At 40.2% G+C, this 22,251-nt stretch overlaps 1 protein-coding gene across 1 annotated transcript in view; it reads right to left on the bottom strand.

Moving 5' to 3' along the window:
* Positions 1-22,251, bottom strand: part of tenm1 (teneurin transmembrane protein 1) — a 514,380-nt gene that overhangs the window by 442,206 nt on the left and 49,923 nt on the right. The window contains 2 exon segments of the mRNA XM_055159441.1: positions 2,079-2,405; positions 19,940-20,210. Coding sequence (XP_055015416.1) covers positions 2,079-2,405; positions 19,940-20,156 — 544 coding nt within the window. The 5' untranslated portion in view covers positions 20,157-20,210.

The following is a 22,251-nucleotide window of genomic DNA, read 5'->3' as shown; positions in this document are numbered from 1 at the left end:
CGTGTAGGTCGGATGAATGCGCTTTGGCCATTCAGACTGAAGTCGCATGTCAAAAGATCGGATATGTATCGGTTTCAGGACCACATTTTAATTTCGTCATTAAAAGATCAGATACAGGTCACATAGGGGCCAAAAAATCTGATTTGGGTCACTTCAGCCTGCAGTCTGAACGTAGCCTTAGAACATCCCCAGCATGATGTCCCGGCAAAGTACCAGTAGAATGTGTTGATGATGTTTTGCTGCGTTCTCGTTTATCCATTCAGAGGTCAGAGGACATTGCCTAGAAATACGCACTGATAAGGCCCTTTTCGTTGGACAGCTCAAAGGAGACTGATCAAGGTTTTCGAGATAGAATCCAAAAAGCTGCGCCAAGTGTCACATGTAGTGTGAACTGTTTTCATGGTGTTTGGATCTTTTGGTGGTTTAAATGACAATTTCAGTCACTCATATTACTGCAATACCTTACTGTGTCCGGATCACTGCCTATGGGTTTGGTAGTCGGAGTCGCCCATGTTTTTAGCTCATTTCCTGTTAGGTAACAAGGTGCCAAAATGATCTACTATCATGCAACACCAACGCTTTCACTTCACTAATATATTGAATTATACTATTTATACTGAATTCTTCCTCGAGATTGTGCAGTTGAAGCACATACTTATTTTGGAGCCCCTGGTACTTGGCCAAAGCTACAAAGCTACAAAGCAACAACAGTTTTCCGGTTAGTGTCCATGTTTTTCTCCAAGTTGGACACATAAAACATAATAAAACTGTTAAAGCGTGGAGGTGACGTCATATCTGAGATCCGAGAGGGAGATGGATGGATAAACAAACGCAGCATTTGTTCAGCTTTCCGTTATAGGCGCCGTTTTGAGCTCTTTTCTCAATTAAAAAGACAGAACATTTTATTTTGAATTGGTTATTGCTATGACAACTGGCCTATTATTTTTTATCAATCTGGAGCACATTGACAGACATATTCAGAACAGGTGAAACCATAAGGCCACTCAATGAAAACCTACGAGTGGCCTACATGCAAAATATCAGCAGCCACTCTTTTGCATATTCAGTCTTTTTTTGTTTTGTTTTTGTCATCACGGTGACACACACTGATACCTTTCATCTGCTGTGCTGTTAAACAAGTCCCTCTCAAATAACATTACAATCAGACGCTACGATTAGCCAACTGTTTTTCAGTTAGTCACACTCACTCTTTGTTGTTGAAAATCAAACACCTAAACAGGAAAAATGAACGCTAGTATTGATCACAGGCTCCTCAAAAAGGACTTGCTAAATCCATTCAGTTGTTTTGTGTTTTTTTTTTTTTCTTCTTTTCATGAGTTTTCAGACCAAGAAACTAAATTGAACTGAAACTAAAAAACTTATCCGGCTGTGTTTGCTTTGTTCATTGTGTCACCATGGTAACCGCTGAATATTCCCCCACAGACGTACATGCAGTCACCCCCACCCTAAGCATTATGTAACAGTGATCAAATGTAATAAAACACAGCAATAAAATGTTATAAACTCTTTTAACCACATGAATGTATATGATAAAATGTATTGTTATATTTTATTTAATTATTAGGGATGCACCGACGTAGCTTTTTCAGTTTCGATACCAATTCCGATACTAGTGCAGAGACCAAAAACAGCATTTATTTCTTATAAACTTAAACGAAATAAGATAAAACTGATTCAAATGTGTTATATAGCTGATATTTACCCATTTGCTTTGTAAATAAAAGCTCAAACATTATGAGACTTTCTGCGCCAACTATGACAAGTAAATAGTCTTATAATTTTATATTTTCCAACAGGGATATCGACTGAACTGATATTAGGAAGGGGATACCAATATCTGATCAGTGCCGCCCTATTAATGGGTGGTTTTCAGATTAAAGTCACACATTTTGGATCTGATTTTTGAGCGACTAGACCCAAAAACTCACTATATTACAACTAAAATCTGAATTTTAGTAACATACTGTCATCTGATGTACAGTATGTTGGTGTTTGTTATTAAAAAAAACATAGTGAAAATAAAAATGCACAGTAAGTAATCCTTGGTCAGTACTCACCATTGTCAGGCTCACTCTTGCGGTCGTGTTCAGTATCGGTGAGGGAGAGCGCGGAGTTAGCGCGGCTGGTCAGGCAGGAGCTCTGTTCGGACTTCAGGCCTCTCATCCACATATGCTGCAGGCCCGGAGAAGGGTCCACCTCCGGCTCCGTGTCCACATCCGAACCAACCCCCAGGGAATAACTTCTGCCCCCTCGCCCCACGTGACCAGGGGGGGCGGCGCACAGGGCCTCCTCTTCCTCCTCCACCTGCTGCTGCTGCTGCTGCTGAGACTGGTGCAGGTGGTAGTCAGGGCTGCGCATGGGGCCACTCTTACAGAAGTCTAAGTCTGAATACACACAAAAGCACAAGCGGAAACTCAAATCAGAAATTAGCAGATTAAACTGAGCTTTGTTCAAAACACCTTCTGTTTGTTTGAATCTGCACGAAACAAAGGACTTGGAGCTTCTACAATCAAAACTGCATTTTTTTTCTGCAAGTATGTGAATCAAGATATTTGGGTTTTGATCAGATGAAACCAGTTTTAAAGCTAATAAAACATCACAGAATATAGGGAAAAGTCTACATCAAGGTTAATTTTACATTCTGATTCAAAATGTGTGATAAAATAAAGGATTGTGAGAAAAGAAAGTCAAGGTTACAAATGGGTACGCTTTCTCTGCTTCAAACACTGCATACATCTAATGATTCTCTTTTCAATAATGTATTCATGACAAAACAACAGTGCATATTTAAAAATAAGATATTCACAAATCCTTTTTAGTAAAAACTAAAGCAAGGTCAAAGTTGCATCTAAGGGGGAGTAAGTCTGGGGCTGGCTGGTACTTTAGACTTGACTTTTGTATATTAACGTGATACAGTACTTTACATAGACACCAAGGTTGCAGAACATCACGTGAGCACTCTGAGGAAGACCGCTGGTGAGCAGTCGAAACGGTCAGTTATGAAAACAAACTCTTGGTCTGAAAAAAGAGCCTAGTTCCATAAATTATCGGAAGACCAAATGAACATCATTGGACCAAGGTTGCAGTCGATTGTGAATCATTAAAGTCTGAGTTAAAGTAACTCCAGGCTAGCCAAGGTGAGTCAAGTCAAGTCCAAGTCCAGTCCAAGTCCAGTCCAAGTCCAGTCCAAGTCCAGTGCAAGTTCAGTCCAAGTCCAGTCCAAGTCCGGTGCAAGTCCAATCCAAGCCCAGTTCAAGTCCGGTTCAATTCCAGTCCAAGTCCAGTCCAAGTCCAGTCCAAGTCCAGTCCAAGTCCGGTGCAAGTCCGGTGCAAGTCCGGTCCAAGTCCGGTCCAAGTCCAGTCCAAGTCCAGTCCAAGTCCAGTCCAAGTCCAGTCCAAGTCCAGTCCAAGTTCAGTCCAAGTTCAGTCCAAGTTCAGTCCAAGTCTAGTCCAAGTCTAGTCCATGTTCAGTCCAAGTCCAGTGCAAGTCCAGTGCAAGTTCAGTTCAAGCCCAGTTCAAGTCCGGTTCAATTCCAGTCCAATTCCAGTCCAAGTCCAGTCCAAGTCCAGTCCAAGTCCAGTGCAAGTCCAGTGCAAGTCCAGTCCAAGTCCTTTCCAAGTCCAGTCCAAATCCAGTCCAAGTCCAGTCCAAGTTCAGTCCAAGTCTAGTCCAAGTCCGGTCCAAGTCCAGTCCAAATCCAGTCCAAATCCAGTCCAAGTCCAGTCCAAATCCAGTCCAAGTCCAGTGCAAGTCCAGTGCAAGTTCAGTCCAAGTTCAGTCCAAGTCAAGTCCATTCTTAAAAAAAGTTTATATAAGCAGATATATTGAGGTCAGAAGTTTCAAGGACTTGAAAAGTGTAACTAATCAAGAAGTCAGTTATTGAGTTGCAAAATGACTGCAATTACACCATATGCTTTTCAGTTTGTACCAATCATATCACATAGAGAAAGACTGAAATAGCAACATGAACATAATACAACCATGGAAGCCAATAGGCCCATAAACATCATGTAAATCTCTCTTTTTGTAGTTCATGTGATAAACCATTGCCGCGCAGGACAATCAAAAGAGGAGCAGGTGGTCACTATGAGTAATACTGGGTTTGATCTCACATTACACGGGCTAAAGTTGCTTGAAAATACCCAGAGAAGCAGCGGAGCGTGACTAAGCAATAATGCATGAAAAAGGGGTACAAAAATGCTGAAATAAGCTCCCAAATCTCTTAACACCAACATGTGTTTTTATTTGCTCTTCCTGTTAAGCTGACCAGGTGTTTGCGAGACCAAACTAAACACTCCACATCTCCCAAATTATGTCAGGAGCCTGCTGGATATTTGCTTGCATTTATTAAAACATTTGGCAGAAGGAGCGTCCAAAATCAAAATGCCAAGCTTGATTTTTCTTTATCCATTTTCCAAGTGCCTTATATCCTCCTCCGACGGGCCTGACGCGTGTTATTGAACCAGAGATGTATTGAACGGCTGCTCAAACAGTGCGCTGATCTCATCTATATTCTCCTTGGTGGGGTGAAGAGATCAGATAAAGATCAAACCATATTAATATTGACTTAGGCTGAGGAAAAAATTGCGGCTGCCGTGCTTTCAGGTATTAGCGGGCCCTCCAATCCTGATATCTGAGAACACCTGATCTACTGTGTTAGTCTTCTAGTTACACTTCAATTCAATTCTATTCAATTGAGCTTGCCACTTTTTTCCTGTGGAGACAGTTGAGTAAATTTTCTCACACGAACCATCGCAGTGTAGAGTGTGTGTAAGAGCAGGAAAGTTAAAGGGAGTTTTAAAGGACCATATTAAGCTATTTTCCGATCTATTCCTATGTTATAATGGTGTGTCCTCCTTACAAATATACCTGGAGTTGTGCTTTGTTTCATTCACACATATTTAGTTCACTGTATTTTTAAACCTCATACACCTTCACTAGAATCATTTCAATAATTTCAGCCCTGAATTTGCCAGTCTCTACTGAACTTAAGATAAAAAAGAAGCTGTTGGTGGTGGAACAGAGCATTTTGAGCTTCGGAGATGTTGACAGACTAATAATGCAGGGTTATTCAAACATGTGTAAATGAAGAACATAAATCCACGTATGTTTTTTTCAAGAAGGTAACAGCATTATAACATGGGTTAAAGCTCACAAGAGGCAATTTTGTGTAATATAGAACCATTAAGTATAAATTGAAATCTATGCAAACATAGGTCTCGCAATTGCAGCAGGAGACTCTTATTGGAATCAAGGAAAGCAAAAGTTGGATGGATACCAATAGGTATTTTTTGAGCACTGAGGGAAAAAAACATCTCATAACTTTTTCTTGTTAGTGTTTTTTAGTGTCTTTTTTAGTGTTTTGTTCATTACTGTATAATTATAGATAAAGTAATTGTGGAACTTTATGCACAAACTCTAACAAAACCAGCTTAATCTTCCATGCTTAGTTAGTCCTGCCAGATTTCTCAATTTACTTCAAAATACAAAATTATCAGACTGAGACAAAAGCAAAATCTGATGTTAAATTGCAAAGTTATTATAACAGTTAGTCCTTGCAATCTGGAAGGCAGGGCATTTGATTAAAGCCAGTAAATTAGCTGAAGGAACATACTATTTGTGCTTTATTTCTCATCAAATTTTAATTTTCAATTAAAGTTTTCAATGCTTTCTTCATGGGGGTCAACTGTATTGAAAATATGCTGATATAATTTTAGATTTTTCCAACCACAATATTCAGACGGCGGTCCACCAGAGGGTTGCTCTAACATGTTCTGTAAATGTCTTGGTTGAGGGTTAAGTATTACATAAAAATGAATGGATAGTAAAAATATCCACTATAGATATCTTTTTATGTACCATTATTTGAAAGATTACATTTTCACAATCAGTTCTTTTCTTCTTAAAATCTTTTTACCCAGTAAGTGCTATTCCAATTTTCCAAGCAAAGTATAACATTACCGTCTATTTCTATAGCTCAAAAAGGAATGATTAACTAGAAATAACACACATTAAAAGTTCACCAACTGACAGAACTGCTTTTTCTTCACTATTTCCTGTTCTCTTTATACTGGATAAATTTCCTTATACTGGATAAAAATCATTTAGGAAAATGATTGCTCAGTTGCAGCTTGCAAAGACAGCAGCTCATCTCTCTATGAACTCACTTAATGCTATTTGTTTTACTGCTTTTGAAACATTCAAATTGAATGATGCATTATATTTGACACAGGAATTATTTAAATCAGTACCACGGAGAGTAAATATGTGGTAGCACTAAAATCAACAATTTTCAGTCCATTTCATGCAAATTAACTCCTGATCTTTTTAAACTAATTTCACAGGCAGTATTAATCATTTACAAAACATTATTGCAAAATGTGGACTCAATCTCTTTATGTAAATAGCACTCAGGGTACTTTACAACTACCTGGAAATGCTTGGACAAAATGTCTTCAAGGTCACAGTTTTCTTGGATAAATGTGTTCATTTAAATCAAATTAAAGTATGTAAATAAGAAACAGGACGCACAGTGCACAGTAGGTTCTACTTCTAAGCAGGTGTCACAGGTGACACATGTGTCAGGTTTAATGGTTAGGCAAAAGGACCACAATTATTCATAAGCTGCAAGTGTCCACATTCCAGTAGGCTAAAACATATTTTGTCATCTTTTCAATATACAAAAACACAAACTAGTGATAATCAAGCAATAGAATTATACATAGACTGACAAAAGAAATGACACTAGACTTTATTCCAGATCTAATGTCCACAAATAAGTACTTACGTTGTTATCACTAATACATAACACTATTCAGTTCACTTAAATATTTAGTTAGGCTTGCACACTTCTCAGGTTCTGGAAGTAAAATTCTCATTCATTTGACATTTGAAAAAAAAAAAAAAAAAAAAAAAACAGTTACAAAGCTTGATGTGACTGTTCAACTATGTGGTAAGTAAATGGTAAATGGTCACATTTTTATATAGCACCTTTCCACCTGTAAGGCACTCAAAAGGCTTTACATCAAGTAACCACTCACCCATTCACACACACATTCATACACCAGTGTACACAGACACTGAGGGCAAAGTGGGTTAAGTGTCTTGCCCAAGGCCACAACTTATAATATCTAGTGTAAATACATGTTGCTATATTTTAACAATTAAATATCTTTTTGGTTCAAACAGTAGCTACAATACAGTACCACAAAGCCGGCCGTGTCTTTAAACCTGTCCTAACTGAATCATCTATGGGAAAAATACAAGGGAATGCAACTTCTAGAACTGTCTTCAAGGTGGGTGGATGTTGAGCCCCGTACTGTGACTGGCCATACACTGTACTAAACTCCAGCAGCAGACTCACCTCTCACTTAGCACAGTTCATATGATGCGCGTTAAGTCCTGCTGAAAGCGCCTGTAGTTTCTATAGTGGCCGGAGTGGTGCTGACCAGTGCAGTGACCGGCCGTGTGTCCTGCTGTTTTCTCTTCTGATGAGGTCAAGACATGCTGCTCCTCACACACTGTTCACCGCGAATTAAAGTGCCGCAAGATTGGTCGCCACCACCCACCGCTGCTTAGCTCAAATTGGCTTCAAGAGGCCAATTCAAGACAAATAGGCCATTTCCGAGCACCAACCGCCCTGGCTTCGACAAAACGCCAACAACTCATATAAAACATTTAGTTGGTGAAACAAATGGCAAGTCAATTACGGAAGGAAGTTTGTGAATAGCAGCTCATTTCCATGTAATTATGTGAAAGTACATTGGAAAACAACACGTGCTCCTCTACAGAACTGAGTGTACCCTTAACGGTGCATTGTGCAACTTTTCATCATCTGCTTGTTTCTATGGATATGTCATTGCTTGTTCTGCTTAGAATGTTCCACAATATGACATTAAAGGTTGTATGGAGGATTTTTTTTTTTTTTTCAAGTTGTCAATGATAGCATTATAGAGGTGCAGTAGCCTTGTAATTATGATGACCAAAAAAAAGAGAATAAAAATTCATCAACTCTGGACGTGGTGGGGCTAAACATTTGCCAATAGATAACGACACTGCCTCGTTATCTGTTAACTGACAGGCTGTCAATCAATCTCCCTACGTTTCTAGCGTAACTGACTTGCCTGCGCGCCGCCGGTACGTGGTTTACGTACGTCTGTCACGCAGTCCACAGACGCAAGACGCACAGACGCTGTTTACTCCACCAACGCAACAGTTCTTAGCGGCTTTTTTTGACCTATATCTTCCTCGCAGTTAGCACAAAGTTTGTTGCAATGGCGACAAGAATCCAGGAGCAGTTAGCCGCAAAAGAAAGTCCGTTTTTGAGGTCGCTGAAAGAAGAAGACAAGGGGAAAAGCAGCGAAGCCAAACTAAGGTGATTCTTGAAGATTCATTCCAGCGATGGCGCGACTGAAGCAGACGCAGGGTCTAAAGACTGACGCACTGGTCGCCAAATTACTCCTGGACAGGTCACTTCTGCTTATTATGAAAACGTACTTTATTTCCAAGAGCTAGACAAACGTTTTTCAGGACACGAAAGCGATATCCTATGTCTGAAAACGTAATTTTCAAGGCAAAGAAAGAGTCCGCTTGCTGCTGCGTGTTGTAGCTAGTTCATTCGCACGGAATCTCCGCGCAACCTTCTCTGCACCCCTTTCCTGCTCCTGTCCCCGCTGCCCGTTCCGCTCTTCCCCCTGCTCCTCACTTCTCCGGGCACGGAATCTCCGCGCCCCTCTCCTCTCTCCTCTCTCCTCTCTCCTCTCTCCCTGCTCCGCTCTTCTCGTCCGCGAACGAAATGTCCGCGCACCCGCTCCTCACTTCTCCGCCTTGCCTAACCAACACTGTAGTTAGTTGTTTACAAGTCATGTGCAGCGCACCGGCTGTAAACAAACCTGTTTCTGGCGTAAGGAGGAGGCGGGAGGAGGCGTTTCTACGTAGGGAGCTGTAGGGGAGGGGGGGTGGTTTCACGCATGCGCAACATTTGAAAAAGGACAAACAGTCGCTGGATTTCTCGTTCCTTGGAAAATCCTCTATACAACCTTTAAACAGATCTACCTTACACTTATTCAATTACAGGTGGTTTTGTAGATCCAAAATACCTACAAAAACAGGTATTCTGACTGTGAGCGGGGTCATCTCTCCACAGATCAGACCTGCAACTTGGTCTGGTTTGGTCTCCATGAAGTTTGAATGGTTTAATGCTATACTGTAAAACATCCCACACAAAGAAAACTGACTACCTCACTAGCCATTAATCCTATAAGCAGTTTAAATGAATGGACTCTATCCTCTCCTTCATTTTTCAACTACATCTCTTATAGACAATGATCATTTTGAAACAAATTTATGCCACTGAAATACTAATCCAAGAGCAAATTTATACCGCAGAAAACTGTTCTAAATCTACAATGTGTATTTTTTTTAAACACAAACTGCAATCAAACACTCTAGTACTTTGTTTACATCGGTACTGGGTCACAGAAATCGTTCATTCAACCTTTTATTGCTCAAATTGTATGTGAATGAGTGATACTGGGTCAGACTGGCAGTCCTGTCTCTATCAGTGAGCCCCATAGCTGCGATGGCTACTCTAGCAGATTAACTATCATCTTGTGTTTCCTCTGAGTGTCCAAAAAGAAAACTGCAAATTATGTAGTAGTAGTGCATGATGTAGTGTGTGTGTATGTATGGACTGTATGTATGTGTTGTAGTAGTGTAGTAGTAGTAGTAGTAGTAGTAGTGTGTAGTAGTAGTAGTGGTAGTAGTAGTAGTGGTGGTGGTAGTAGTAGTGGTGGTGGTAGTAGTAGTAGTAGTAGTAGTGGTGGTGGTAGTAGTAGTGGTGGTGTAGTAGTAGTAGTAGTGGTGGTGGTAGTAGTAGTGGTGGTGGTGGTAGTAGTGGTGTAGTGGTAGTGGTAGTAGTAGTAGTGGTGGTAGTAGTAGTGGTGGTAGTGGTAGTAGTAGTGGTGGTGGTGTAGTAGTAGTAGTGGTGGTGGTAGTAGTAGTAGTGGTGGTGGTAGTAGTAGTGGTGGTAGTGGTAGTAGTAGTGGTGGTGGTAGTAGTAGTGGTAGTAGTGGTAGTAGTGGTGTGGTGGTAGTAGTGGTGGGTGTAGTAGTGGTGGTGTAGTAGTAGTGTAGTAGTAGTAGTAGTAGTAGTAGTAGTAGTAGTAGTAGTAGTAGTAGTAGTAGTAGTAGTTAGTAGTAGTAGTAGTGGTAGTAGTAGTAGTAGTGGTGTAGTAGTGGTAGTAGTAGTAGTAGTGGTAGTAGTAGTGGTAGTAGTAGTAGTAGTGGTAGTAGTAGTAGTAGTGGTAGTAGTAGTAGTGGTGTAGTAGTAGTAGTAGTAGTAGTAGTAGTAGTAGTAGTAGTAGTAGTAGTAGTAGTAGTAGTGGTAGTAGTGGTAGTAGTGTAGTAGTAGTAGTAGTAGTAGTAGTAGTAGTAGTAGTAGTAGTAGTAGTAGTAGTGGTAGTAGTGGTAGTAGTAGTAGTAGTAGTAGTAGTAGTAGTAGTAGTAGTAGTAGTAGTAGTAGTAGTAGTAGTAGTAGTAGTAGTAGTAGTAGTGTAGTAGTAGTAGTAGTAGTAGTAGTAGTAGTAGTAGTAGTAGTAGTAGTAGTAGTAGTAGTAGTAGTAGTAGTAGTAGTAGTAGTGGTAGTAGTAGTAGTAGTAGTAGTAGTAGTAGTAGTAGTAGTAGTAGTAGTAGTAGTAGTAGTAGTAGTAGTAGTAGTAGTAGTAGTAGTAGTAGTAGTAGTAGTAGTAGTAGTAGTGGTAGTAGTAGTAGTGGTGGTAGTAGTAGTGGTAGTAGTAGTAGTGGTGGTAGTAGTAGTGGTAGTAGTAGTGGTGGTGGTAATAGTAGTAGTAGTGGTAGTAGTAATAGTGATAGTAGTAGTGCTAGTGGTAGTGGTGGTAGTATAGTGGTAGTAGTAGTAGTAGTGGTAGTAGTAGTGGTAGTGGTAGTAGTAGTAGTAGTGGTGGTAGCAGTAGTAGTATTTTTTATATTCTCAGTAAAGCCAAAGAGAGGCAATGTAATATTACTTCTCACTGTACCTTCTTCAGACATTTCTTTCTAGTTAGTTTGGTAGAATCAGTGATCTTTTCTTCATCTGTCAGTGCTCATAATGAAATGCCTGGGGTTTAGATTTGACATATACAATACTATACCCAATACAATGCAAATGGTATCCCTGGTTGATAAATACAACGGCACAGCTCTCCTGCTAAAGTTATTTTCAGTTGCATTTCACCTCTGAAATTATGTATACCCATATGTTCAAAGCCATTACTCATTTATCATCATCTGAATAATTCAAATGTGTATAGCGTCTAATGTACTTGCGGTATTGTAAACAAACTCTTTGTTATGTAAGGATAGCGTTGCTTTGAATATATCTTTTCACGGCAGGATGAGGCCCTAAAAATATATATATAGTGCCCTTAAAGTAATGTAATGGTAAAATTTGCATAAAACAAGCTGTGTATTCTTTGATTTAACACTCCTATAATTATTGCATAATTTAAACAAAGCACGCGGCACTGTATTGTTTTTCTGAATCTTATTTCGTTTTTGTTTCACAATTTGTGTTTACCCATATGCTCAGAGTCATTATACATGCATTATACCATTTGAATAATTCAGATACAGTCTTTTGTACTGGGGTTGTGTACACAATGATGGATCACACAAAAGTTTAAATGTTATAAAGCCCTCTGTTAAAATATGCAAGGGTATGTAAATATGATGTGGGTATTATGCAAGATGGCAGAGTGGTTCGCTCTTGTACCTGCTATTGACTACTCAGTATACTGGCCGTTGTCTAAAAGGTGCAGATATGTTACCGGACCAGCCAGTCTTTTCTACAATCTGTTTTTATCCATGCATGAAAAACCTCCGTCCAATCTTGAGACGATCCACCCACAGCTGCTAATTTGAAACACGTGTCTCTCAAATGCACAAGACATCTCCTCTCCAAAATTCTTGTAACATTCAGAACAAAATCTATTACTTCTTTTAGCTGAGATAAATAATACTTTGCTGCTCTTATAGACTTTTTTCACGACAGCCGGAAGTGACACGATGTAGGGTAAACGTAACTCCCGGTTAATGCTTTTCTATGGCAAAATATCTGTGGAAATGTCTCACGTATTTTCCACCAGCTTCATAAATCTGCCCCATCACCAAATCTTCATCGAACAAGATCAAGAAAAGACATACGCTGTCCATGAAGAATTTATCCACAACTATCAAGGTAAGAAAGACGAATGCGTAAAAGCGAACTACGACAAACATTAGTGAATTATTGAGCAAAATTAACATTATAGTCATGAATAAAACATAAGTAACTTGTTAACTCAGACTGATTCTACAATTAAAATTAAAATCTATTTCATGATGTAGATATTAGCATAGACAGAGATTTGTGCAATTTAAATGTTAGACTTGTAATCTGTGAACATCTGCAACATTCAAACTGCACAAATCTCTCTGTCAATCCTAATATCTACATCCTGAAATTGACTTCTAATTTTAATTCTACTTTTAATGAATTACTTATTACTTACTGTATGTTTTATTCAAGACCATAATGTTAGTTTTGCTCAGGAGTAATTCACGTTACCTTGATAGTTGTGGATAAATTCTTCATGGACAGCATATGTCTTTTGTGGACCTTGTTGGATAAAGACTTGGTGATGGGGTAGGCAGATTTATGAAGCTGGTGGAAAATACGCCAGATATTCTATTGTTGTTTCTGAGAAATCCACACTGTTTCTCAGTCCTTTATACAGTTTCCTCCTTTTTTTTGTAAAAGCAATCATGTTTGTTTTTGACGCAGACAGACCACTTGTCACTCTGATTGGTTAATCCGCCTGTCAATCACACCCTCTGAAATCAGGGAGTCAGGACACAGCTCCAGATTGTCGTCTAAGTAAAGTTTTGTCAAAGCGTATGGTTCTGGCTGGTCAGCTAAGACGATATGGATAGAAAGCAGAACATAAAGCAGCTTAGTATTCATGTTATAAAACTGACAGAAAAGGTAATGGTCAAAATATGCTACTGTAAGCATCTTTGTGTATTTTGGATCTTATGGACTCCTATAGTAGGAATACACAGTGGGGATTTTAGCTCTAGAGTTTGGTTTCTGCTTGATAAGATGAAGTCAGTAGAATACATACATAAAGTAAAAATATAGTGCGGTAAAACTGCTCATAAAACTTAAATTCTGAAGTAAATGTAAGTAAATGTGCACTCTGTAATGTAAATGTACACTAAATAATTTTAATTTCTAAAGGATCCACCACTTGCTTGTCTCCATGGATATGTTACTTTGTCTAGAATATTCCATGGAATAGCATTTCTAGCTTTTCCATCTCTATGGACCCAAGGAAGTGACAATATTTAGGTCAAATCTGTTGAAATAAGACTTTGCTCATCGTAAAATGTACAGCTTTTTAGGGTATTTAAATATACAAAAAGGTGAAACAAGCCAAACTGTGAAACATTCTAAACAAAGCAATAAAATCTCCAAATGTGAGCCCCCTGCGACCTAAAAAAAATATTAAATATTGTATACTAGCGCACACTTTAAGTTGACTTTTTTCTATAATTAGAAATGGGATTGGCCATAAAAAGGGGGTCTTATAAGAAGATAATGTCATAAAGTGTGTGGGGAGTTGGATGAGAAATGATTTGGCCGATCTTTGTCAAGAACAGTGTAATCCATTAAAAACCTGACTGGAGGCAATGTCCCCCCTTAACAGTTGGTTACTTAGGTAGGGTACACTATATATAACTCCTGCGCCCAAAGATGAACAGATGTGCTTCTCTGTACAAGCTGCCATTGACATTTCCAAAGCTGCTCTGGGGGTCTACTGCTCCCCTCCATATGACGGGCGAGGCAGGAGGGGAGACTGTGTTATCAGAACACAGAAGATCTACTCGCAAACAGTGGGAATATCTGAATCTGTATCTGAACAGAGGTACATTTACTGTTACTGCAACATAATACTTCTCAAACTACTTTCAGGCCTACAAACAGCAGAGCTACATCAACCACTCATACAGCAATAATAAAACTATTAACAGTGGCCTACAATGACGCTTTACGATTGCTTTTGAGGAGGCCACCATGGACGAGTGCGACTGAAATGTTTGTTACAGCAGGAGTGAACACTTTGCAAGCTGCACTAAGAATTTTAATGTACAGTTTTATCTGCAGACTGACCAAATCAGACAATGAAATAATAATGTCACTCACAAATATTAGATTCAGTGCAATAAGATATCAGTCCAATATGTGGAGACACTGGTATGGGTGTCTTTTAAAAACATGAATGTTTATTGTTTTGTATTGTCACTGTCCTTGTCTGTTTTTAAAATGGACCAAGATGATGATGATGATGTTTCCCATAGATTTCATTCAGACTATGGTGGGATGGAACTTTCCTTTAAATTTGTTTATTTATTTATTTTTTTATGTGGAGCAATAAGTGAGATTTTGTTAGGCCAATGTTTAAACCAGTTTCTTTTTGGTCAGAGGAGACTTTTAGACTATGTACTACTACACAGTTACTACTACTAAAGCTCCTTACCGGATGCAAATGTCAATTTTTCTCCAGTTAATGTGATTTGTTTTCAGTATTGATTCTTGTCAAATGAGTATTTAGTTTTGATACTGGTTTATTGTTTACTTGGATGGAGAGAGAGAAGGTGTTTGAGGGAGAAAATGTGGTTGTCAAAACAATAGAGACGAGAGAGAGAAGAGAGAGAAAGAAAAGCGCGCGAGAGAGAAGGAAAGAGATAGAGGGAGAGGCGAGAGACTATATTTTGAGCTCTATTTCTTCCTCTTTCTACTTCTACTAAAATACAAAAATGCCATCCTGAAAGTATTCATACAGTAGAACCATCTAATTAAGGACACAATGTAAAGATGACTTTTTAACCTCTGACATTGTTGCACACGCTTTAATAATACAGTTTGGATAAGTAGCTTTTTTCAGGTTGTTTGAAAAAAGAAAAACTATTTACTAAGCACAAAGAATCCTACATAGCACCAAATACTAACAAACTCATTAAATGAAAGAATGAAAAATATGCAGTTCAAGCTAATAGAAATATATTTGGTTAGGTGAAGGGCAAAACCTTGAGCAAAGAAACTAAATGAGACGCTGTAATCAAAAACTCTGACTAACTATTGGACAAAGGTTTTGATTTGGTGCCATGTTTTTTTTTTGTTGTTGTTGTTTTTTTGTTTTTTTGTTTTTTTTCCAAGAAGGACATTTGAAAAACCTGGTGATGAGTAACAGGCAGAGAAGGTTAGGTCTGGTGTGTAGTGAATACAACATGCCAAAATCCATTGCAGGTGGTATTCAACCCATGAATCCCCCGGAGTGAGTGGGCTTGTCAGGAGTTGTAACTGTTACGAATGGCTAATGTTGCTTGTTAGCATGGCACATCGGCCCTGGCAAAGAGAGAGGGAGAGAGGGTTAGAGAGGTACAGAGAGAGAAAGAGAGGAGGAAGAGGCAGAGAGAGAGAAACAGAGCGAGAGGGAGGGGTTGAGAGAGAATGATAGAGAGGGGGATAAACAGATGTAAGTGTTAAGGGGCTGTCACACCTGGACGATTCAGCCAGCGTATGCCGACGTATGAAAAATCTGGCAAATACGTCAGATAAGTTATAGGCGAGCTTTGTATAAGTTATGAGCACGCTGAAGCACACTGGCATACGTCCTGCATACATGGGCCATAAGTGGTAGGTAAGTTATGTGATCGCTGACACACGTTCACACACGTTAATTGTAAGTTACTCATAAGTCCAAATACGTTGAGATAATGTCTAGCATATCCATAACTTACAAGTAACATGCTTTGAACTTATATCGAACTTACCTCCAACGCATAGTGACGTATGCAGATGTATTTGACATGTTCCGACGACCGCAGAACTTACTGAACGTGTTTCCAAATTCTTGTTACTGTATAATGGCGTATTGGCAGTGTGTAGAAAAATTGGTGTATAAAAATGGGGAAACCGTCTGTAATCCTCCAGACTTCATGGTTCAGAGTTGTTTTCGGCATGATTAATCGCTGATTAATGTTGCTACTGCGATGTCTAGTGCAGTTATTTTTTATAGGTGACGACACGTGAGTAATATGCGGCCGTGCACAATGCATAAGTTACACTTTTACTGGGCATAAGTTGTGGACACTGGCAACACGCTAAGCATTAATTGGTATAAGTTATATATAAGTTATCAAAATGATCTATACAAGTTACTAATATGTTATGTATACATGCAACACAAAATTGAAAAAGAAAAGAAAAAAACATTGATAGTTCAGCGTATGCCAGCGTTTTAGGGAAATTTAGGTACGTTGGCATAGGCTGGTTAAATTGTCAAGGTGTGACAAAGCCATAAGAGAGAGAGGAAGAGGGGGCAAGAAAGATAAAGAGAGAGAGAAAGAGGGGTGTTAGGAAGAAAAATATACAGAGTGCAAGAAATCAAGAGGAGGTGAGAGGTGGAGAGAGAGAGAAGGTTGAGAAGAAAATATTTGTGGGAAAAAAAGACAATGGACAAGGTATAAAATAGAGAAAGAGTGGGGGGGGCAGTGTAAGAGAAAAAGAGAGAATAGGGAGATATGAAAGGACAGGATAGAGAGAGAGGGGGCAAAAAAAGAGAGGGGATAGTGAGAGAGATTAAAGACAGAGAGGAAAGAGAGTGTAACACAGAGAGCATAGAGAAAGAGAAGAAAAGGAAAAGACTGAAGAAGACGAGAGACTATATTGATCACGGTGAACTCTTGGCTGCAGTGCGCTTGTGATGAGGTGGAGCTTCTCTCTTAACACCACACATGACCTGCATAAAGGCCATCCATCAACAAACGCTACGGCCCATACCTCCTCCTGTCAGCCCCACCGAGGAGGAGGACTTTTTCTTCCTCTCTATGTCAACCCATGCCTGTTACTGCACGTGTGTGTGCGTGGTGTATGTGTGTGCGTGTAACAGAAGCTGGTGTTACTCAGCAGGTGAGGCCAGAGAGGTTTGGAGTTGACCTAGTTTAGCTGTGGGAGAGAAATATCACCTCCGTGGAGAAGAGGTAATTGGCTGCCTCCGACTGTCCTTCTGGCTCATTGTGGGCTGTAATAGGTAATTCACATAGGCCCTTTTAAAGACCTGAGCCGGGTGTGCAGGAGCAGAGCGTGTGTGGATCCTTCTTTATGTCTGTATCCACTCGTGCTGCGGCAGATTAATTAACCTCTGTGTTTATAAGAATGTGTGTGTGGGAGTGAAGACGCTAAACTGGGACGAATAAGGCAGTCTTACAGCCTGGTGCACAAATACTCAAAACACGCTCTGTATATTCAATCTGTTAAAGGGCCCATGTTATATTATTTTCTGATCTATGTTATAATGCCGTTTCCTTATCACAAAAATACTTAGAGTTTTGTTTCATTCGACAGCAGTGGGGCAAAAGTAGCTCGAATCCCGCTCTCGACACAAACGTAATTGGTTGAGCGGTCAAATCCACTGACCCACAGGTTGCCCGGTGCGATTCCGGCTCCCACAAATGAATGCTGTCCTTGGGCAAAACCCACCGCGCCCCCAGTGTCTGCACGTATTGGTTTATGAATGCGTGCGTGAATGGGTGAGTTGTTCTTTGTTGTAAAAGCGCTTTGAGTGCCTTAAAGGTGGAAAAGCGCTATATAAAAATGTGACTACCGTATTTTCCGCACTATAGGGCGCTCTGGATTATAAGGCGCACTGTCATAGAATGGTCTATTTTTGAACTTTTTTCACAAATAAACCACACCGGACTTTAAACGAAACACAACAGTTGGATGGGTCGGTGGGACTTTGTTTGGCGCGTTCACGGTGACTCTGGGCTTTGTTCAGTTGAGGCGTGTAGGGAGGGTGCTGTCTGGGGCCGCTGGATTGTTGCCGTGTTCGCAGTGACTCAGTTGTTCAGTTGTGTCTAGAAGTGGCACATTGCGCTCTTTTTCGGTTCATTCCTCCGGTCTATTCCTCATCCGTGTGGAGTGATGAGTGTGGCTGCGGCTGTTTTTCACTGCGCGGTCGCTGTCTGCTCCGTGCGTGTTTGCGTGCGCTGCGGGTGGTGCGGCTTTATAGTTTACTGAAGTCATGCTGGGACACCCGAGTGGATTCATGTATAGGGCGCTCTGGACTGCGGGGCGCGGTCGTTTTTTGATGGGGTTGGAGGCTTAAGAGCGCGCCCTATAGCCCGGAAAATACAGTATTTAACATTTACCATTTCATTCACACATGTTTATCGTGCAAATCCTGCATATTTTTAGGCAAATTTTTTTTTAAATGTGGTAATACACTGCGTTTTTAAACTCTATACACCTTCACTAGAATCATTTGGATGATTTCACTGCTTGTTAATCTCTATTGAACTAAAGCAAAAGGTAGCTGTGAACTTGAAGACTACCACTACATCACATCACAAGGTAGAACAGAGCATTTTCGGTTGTGGAGATGTAGACAGACTTACAGTACAAGGTCACTCAAACATGTGTAAATGAGACTAAACAAAACTCCAGGTATATTTTTGATCAGGTAACAACAGGTAATGCTTTAACCTGTGTGTCTAAAATATGAACGTGCGTGTGGGAGTTAAGACGCAAAAACGATATTACAAATAAGGTAGCAAATAGTCCAATCACGCTCAGTACAGTTAATTAGTTAAGCGTTTTATAATGCATTGTGACTCCGTTTAAGGTCAGTTCAGTCAGAAGTTGTTTCAGGTGTTAAATGAACAAAACTCCAAGAAAGATCCACTTAATGAGACACACTGTATAAATATCTAATTTCATCCCATCTCATCTTTTACTTTTGTTGTAAACCTAAATTAGATTCAATGAGGCCTTCAAAACTAATGATCAACAGTAATTATAGCTTTGCAGTATAATCTGTTTATGTACATTTTAAAGTATAATTTTCAGACTGTGTTAGATAATTTATTTGTTGTCTTTAGTAATTGCAGTTAGCTAAGATGACTTCAGAAACTACGCTCCAATGACAATGAACCCTCTCATCATAGACCATCTAGAGTCATCAGTACACTAAAATGTTGTCCTAAAAACTCTGTCTTTGAGGTACAACTTTGCCCTTTTATGTAATTTGTTTAGCACTGATACCTCTTCAGATGAGTGCTGTTGCTGTTACATAAGTATGTCTGTGGATGGTGGGAGGAAGGTGACTACAAAGTGAAACAAACACTGACAAAATGACTGGACTTCAGGAATTAAAGGATTTAACCCACAACCTCCTTTGATTAAAGACTGGACGGTATGAACTTCCATTGAGCATGATCTTCGTTATTATGCCAAATTTCAACATCAGGCTGCCAGTTTTGGAAGTACCTGAATATATGTACTGAAAACGCATTTTCAGACTCCAAATCTGAGTAACTCTAGTTCAGTTACTCTTTCATTTTGTGGTACTCAGAATATAGTTACTTTCCTAAATCAAAGGGACACATTGTGGTAGTTTATGTCATATTTTTACACTGTATTATAAAACGCAATGTGAATGTACTGTAAGTTACTTGGGGTGCGTTCACACTCGATTTGGTCCTCGTTCCATTTCAGTCCCAATGTAGACTTAGTTTGGCCCAGGTCTAGTCCAGGTCCAGTCCAAGTATAGTCCTGGTGTACTGTTCTAGTTCCAGTTTTAATCCAAGTTTAGTCTTGGTTTAGTGTTGGTTTTGATGTGGTCTATGTGTGAACGCACAGTAAACACATTTCGAAGTACTCCCCCCAACACACACATAAAAACAGACTGCACATGAAACAGACGGGAAGACCATCTCCAAACCCAAGCGAACCCACCCGAGCTCATCGGACACGGGCAGGTGGAGCGTACAGTACATCCTCCTGAACTAAAGCTGAGCGTGTGTCCACCTGTCTCACCTGGCTGGGGCTGGCTGTAGTTGCTCTGCCTCTCGCGGTGTGATCCTAGCGTCAGGCGGAGTTCGTGCGTATAGTCGGGCAGGGTTTCGCGGGAGGTGTAGGAGCGGTGGTGCGCGCGGCCGTCTTCGCTCTCGTCCGATGAGCTGGTGTAGGACATCTCCATCTCGTGGCGCCCTTTGGACAGCGGCTGGTACGGTTTACTGTCCATCTCCTCCATGGCTCAGGGCTACACTTCAGACAGTCAGCTCGGCCTCGGCACACAGCACAGAGTCTGAGGGCAAAATAAAACAGAGCTTGTTTTTATATTCAAGTCTAACACAATCTGACCAGAAATAACCAACTTAGGTGGAACTACAATAGGTGAGCTGATTTGTGCTGTTCAACAAGTCCCTCTCAAATAACATTACAGTCCCAAGCTAGCTAGTATTACCCAGCAGTTTTTCAGTTAGTCGCCCTCGCCTTTTTTGTTGAAAATCAAACTCCTAAACAGGACCCTGAATGCTTGCATTGATCACAGGCTCCTGAAAATGTGGTGTTTAAATCCATTTTGTGTTTTGTTCTGTTTTGTTTTCCATGAGTTCTTAGAGATCTTATTTGGTTGTGTTTGCTACTGTGCGCATTAGCAACATGGATCTATTAAAATAAGTGGATAGAGTATAGCGATCTGAGAGCTGTTTTGAGTTGGCTTAGTAGTCAAAAATTCAGCAAAAAAATCCCTCCTGCTCAAAGAGAACTTTTCCCATAGAGCACAATGTAATCACAAATTGCTCGTGTTCGGCTGACAGGACACCTGCACTTTTCAAACAGGTCAGATTTTGTGGCGATTTTTACCTATTTTTAGATCATGAACTTTTTCTCAGCTCAAAATCCTTCACTTATCTTAAAAACAGCTTTTTAATCTTTAGCTCAGGCTCTGCTCTGCTCTATGTCCTCTCAATCTGATTGGTCAAAGTGGTCATGTGATACGTGAGCCCACACTCCTTGAGCACTACTGCACATGTCCATTGGGCAGGGAGCCATCGGAAGTACCTCACTAGACTAGGCTAATCTGGAGTCATACACCATTGAGCTCAGCCCATTGACTTGAATGGACGGCCATGTTTAGATCCCGGGGCTTGATTAGCAAACACTGCCAATTCTGCCAAAACACACTGGCACAATTAAGACAATACCTTTGGATGTTTTCAGAGCACCACTACAACCAAATCTAAACCCTGATCTGAGCACAGAGTCTGAGGGCAAAATAGAACAGAGATCATAAAACAAAAGTTTAATATTAGGCTGTTTATATATATAACACTTTATTGATACTTTGGAGCTGATGCCATCAACATTCTGTGTGGGGTGATGCTAACTGTAAGCACTGCTTTCTCTGAGGCTTTTTTTTTTTTTAAATAAAGTTCTAACACAATCTGACCAGTAATACCTGGAACTACAACAGGTGAGCTGATTTGTGCTGTTAAACAAGTCCCGCTCAAGTAACCTCCCGTAGAGGTGAGATCGGGCCTAAAAAATCCAGCCCGACCCGACCCGGCCCGCGGGTATTAAAACCCGACCCGGCCCGAGCCCGACCAATTAACTTGATTTGCAGGCCCGAGCCCGAAGCAAACCCGAAATGTCATATTTTGTGACAGGTGCCAGTCTTTTTGCTCTCGTATGAAAGCAAAGCGCCACATTCAGCGAAGCCAACGCAAGTTTCTGTAGCATTTTCAACAATCAATTTGAAGCTTTTCCACACCTCACTCTTACCGGTGCGTGTTTGTCTTTTCAGTTCTCCTGCCTTTAGTTTAACTTCTTGCTCCTCCATATTGGGGACACCAGGTCAAAATAGATGCAGACTTGCGGAGGGGAAGATTATTAAATTAAGAGGGGGCGTTCACGTGCGCAGAGCTCTGGCTCTGCAGATCCTGTTTAGTAATTAAATAGCAATTACATTACATTACTTCTCTGTTTTATCCATATTATTTATTTTATAACAAGTATTCCTTAGTTTAGTATCCACACATCGTTTTAGCATACATTTTATAAACATATATTTATTTGAAGCCCGAGCCCGAGCCCGAGCCCGACCCGACCCGAAGTAATGATTGACATTTTAAACCCGACCCGACCCGAAATTCGGGTCGGGTCAGGTCGGGCTTGGGCTCGGTCTTAAGATCTTACCTCTAACCTCCCGAAGCCATCTAGCATTAGCAAACAGTTTCTTAGTCACTTGTTGATCACAGGATCCTGTACATGTGGTGTTTAAATCCATTTTGTATAGACATGTTTTCCCGTTGAGCTCTCAGATGATCTTAAAACTTATTTTGCTT

This window comes from Boleophthalmus pectinirostris, unplaced genomic scaffold (genome assembly GCF_026225935.1).
Source record: "Boleophthalmus pectinirostris isolate CB_2022bp ecotype Guang Dong unplaced genomic scaffold, ASM2622593v1 HiC_scaffold_23, whole genome shotgun sequence".
Classification (NCBI taxonomy): domain Eukaryota; kingdom Metazoa; phylum Chordata; class Actinopteri; order Gobiiformes; family Gobiidae; genus Boleophthalmus; species Boleophthalmus pectinirostris.
This window is presented reverse-complemented; position numbering and strand designations above follow the sequence as displayed.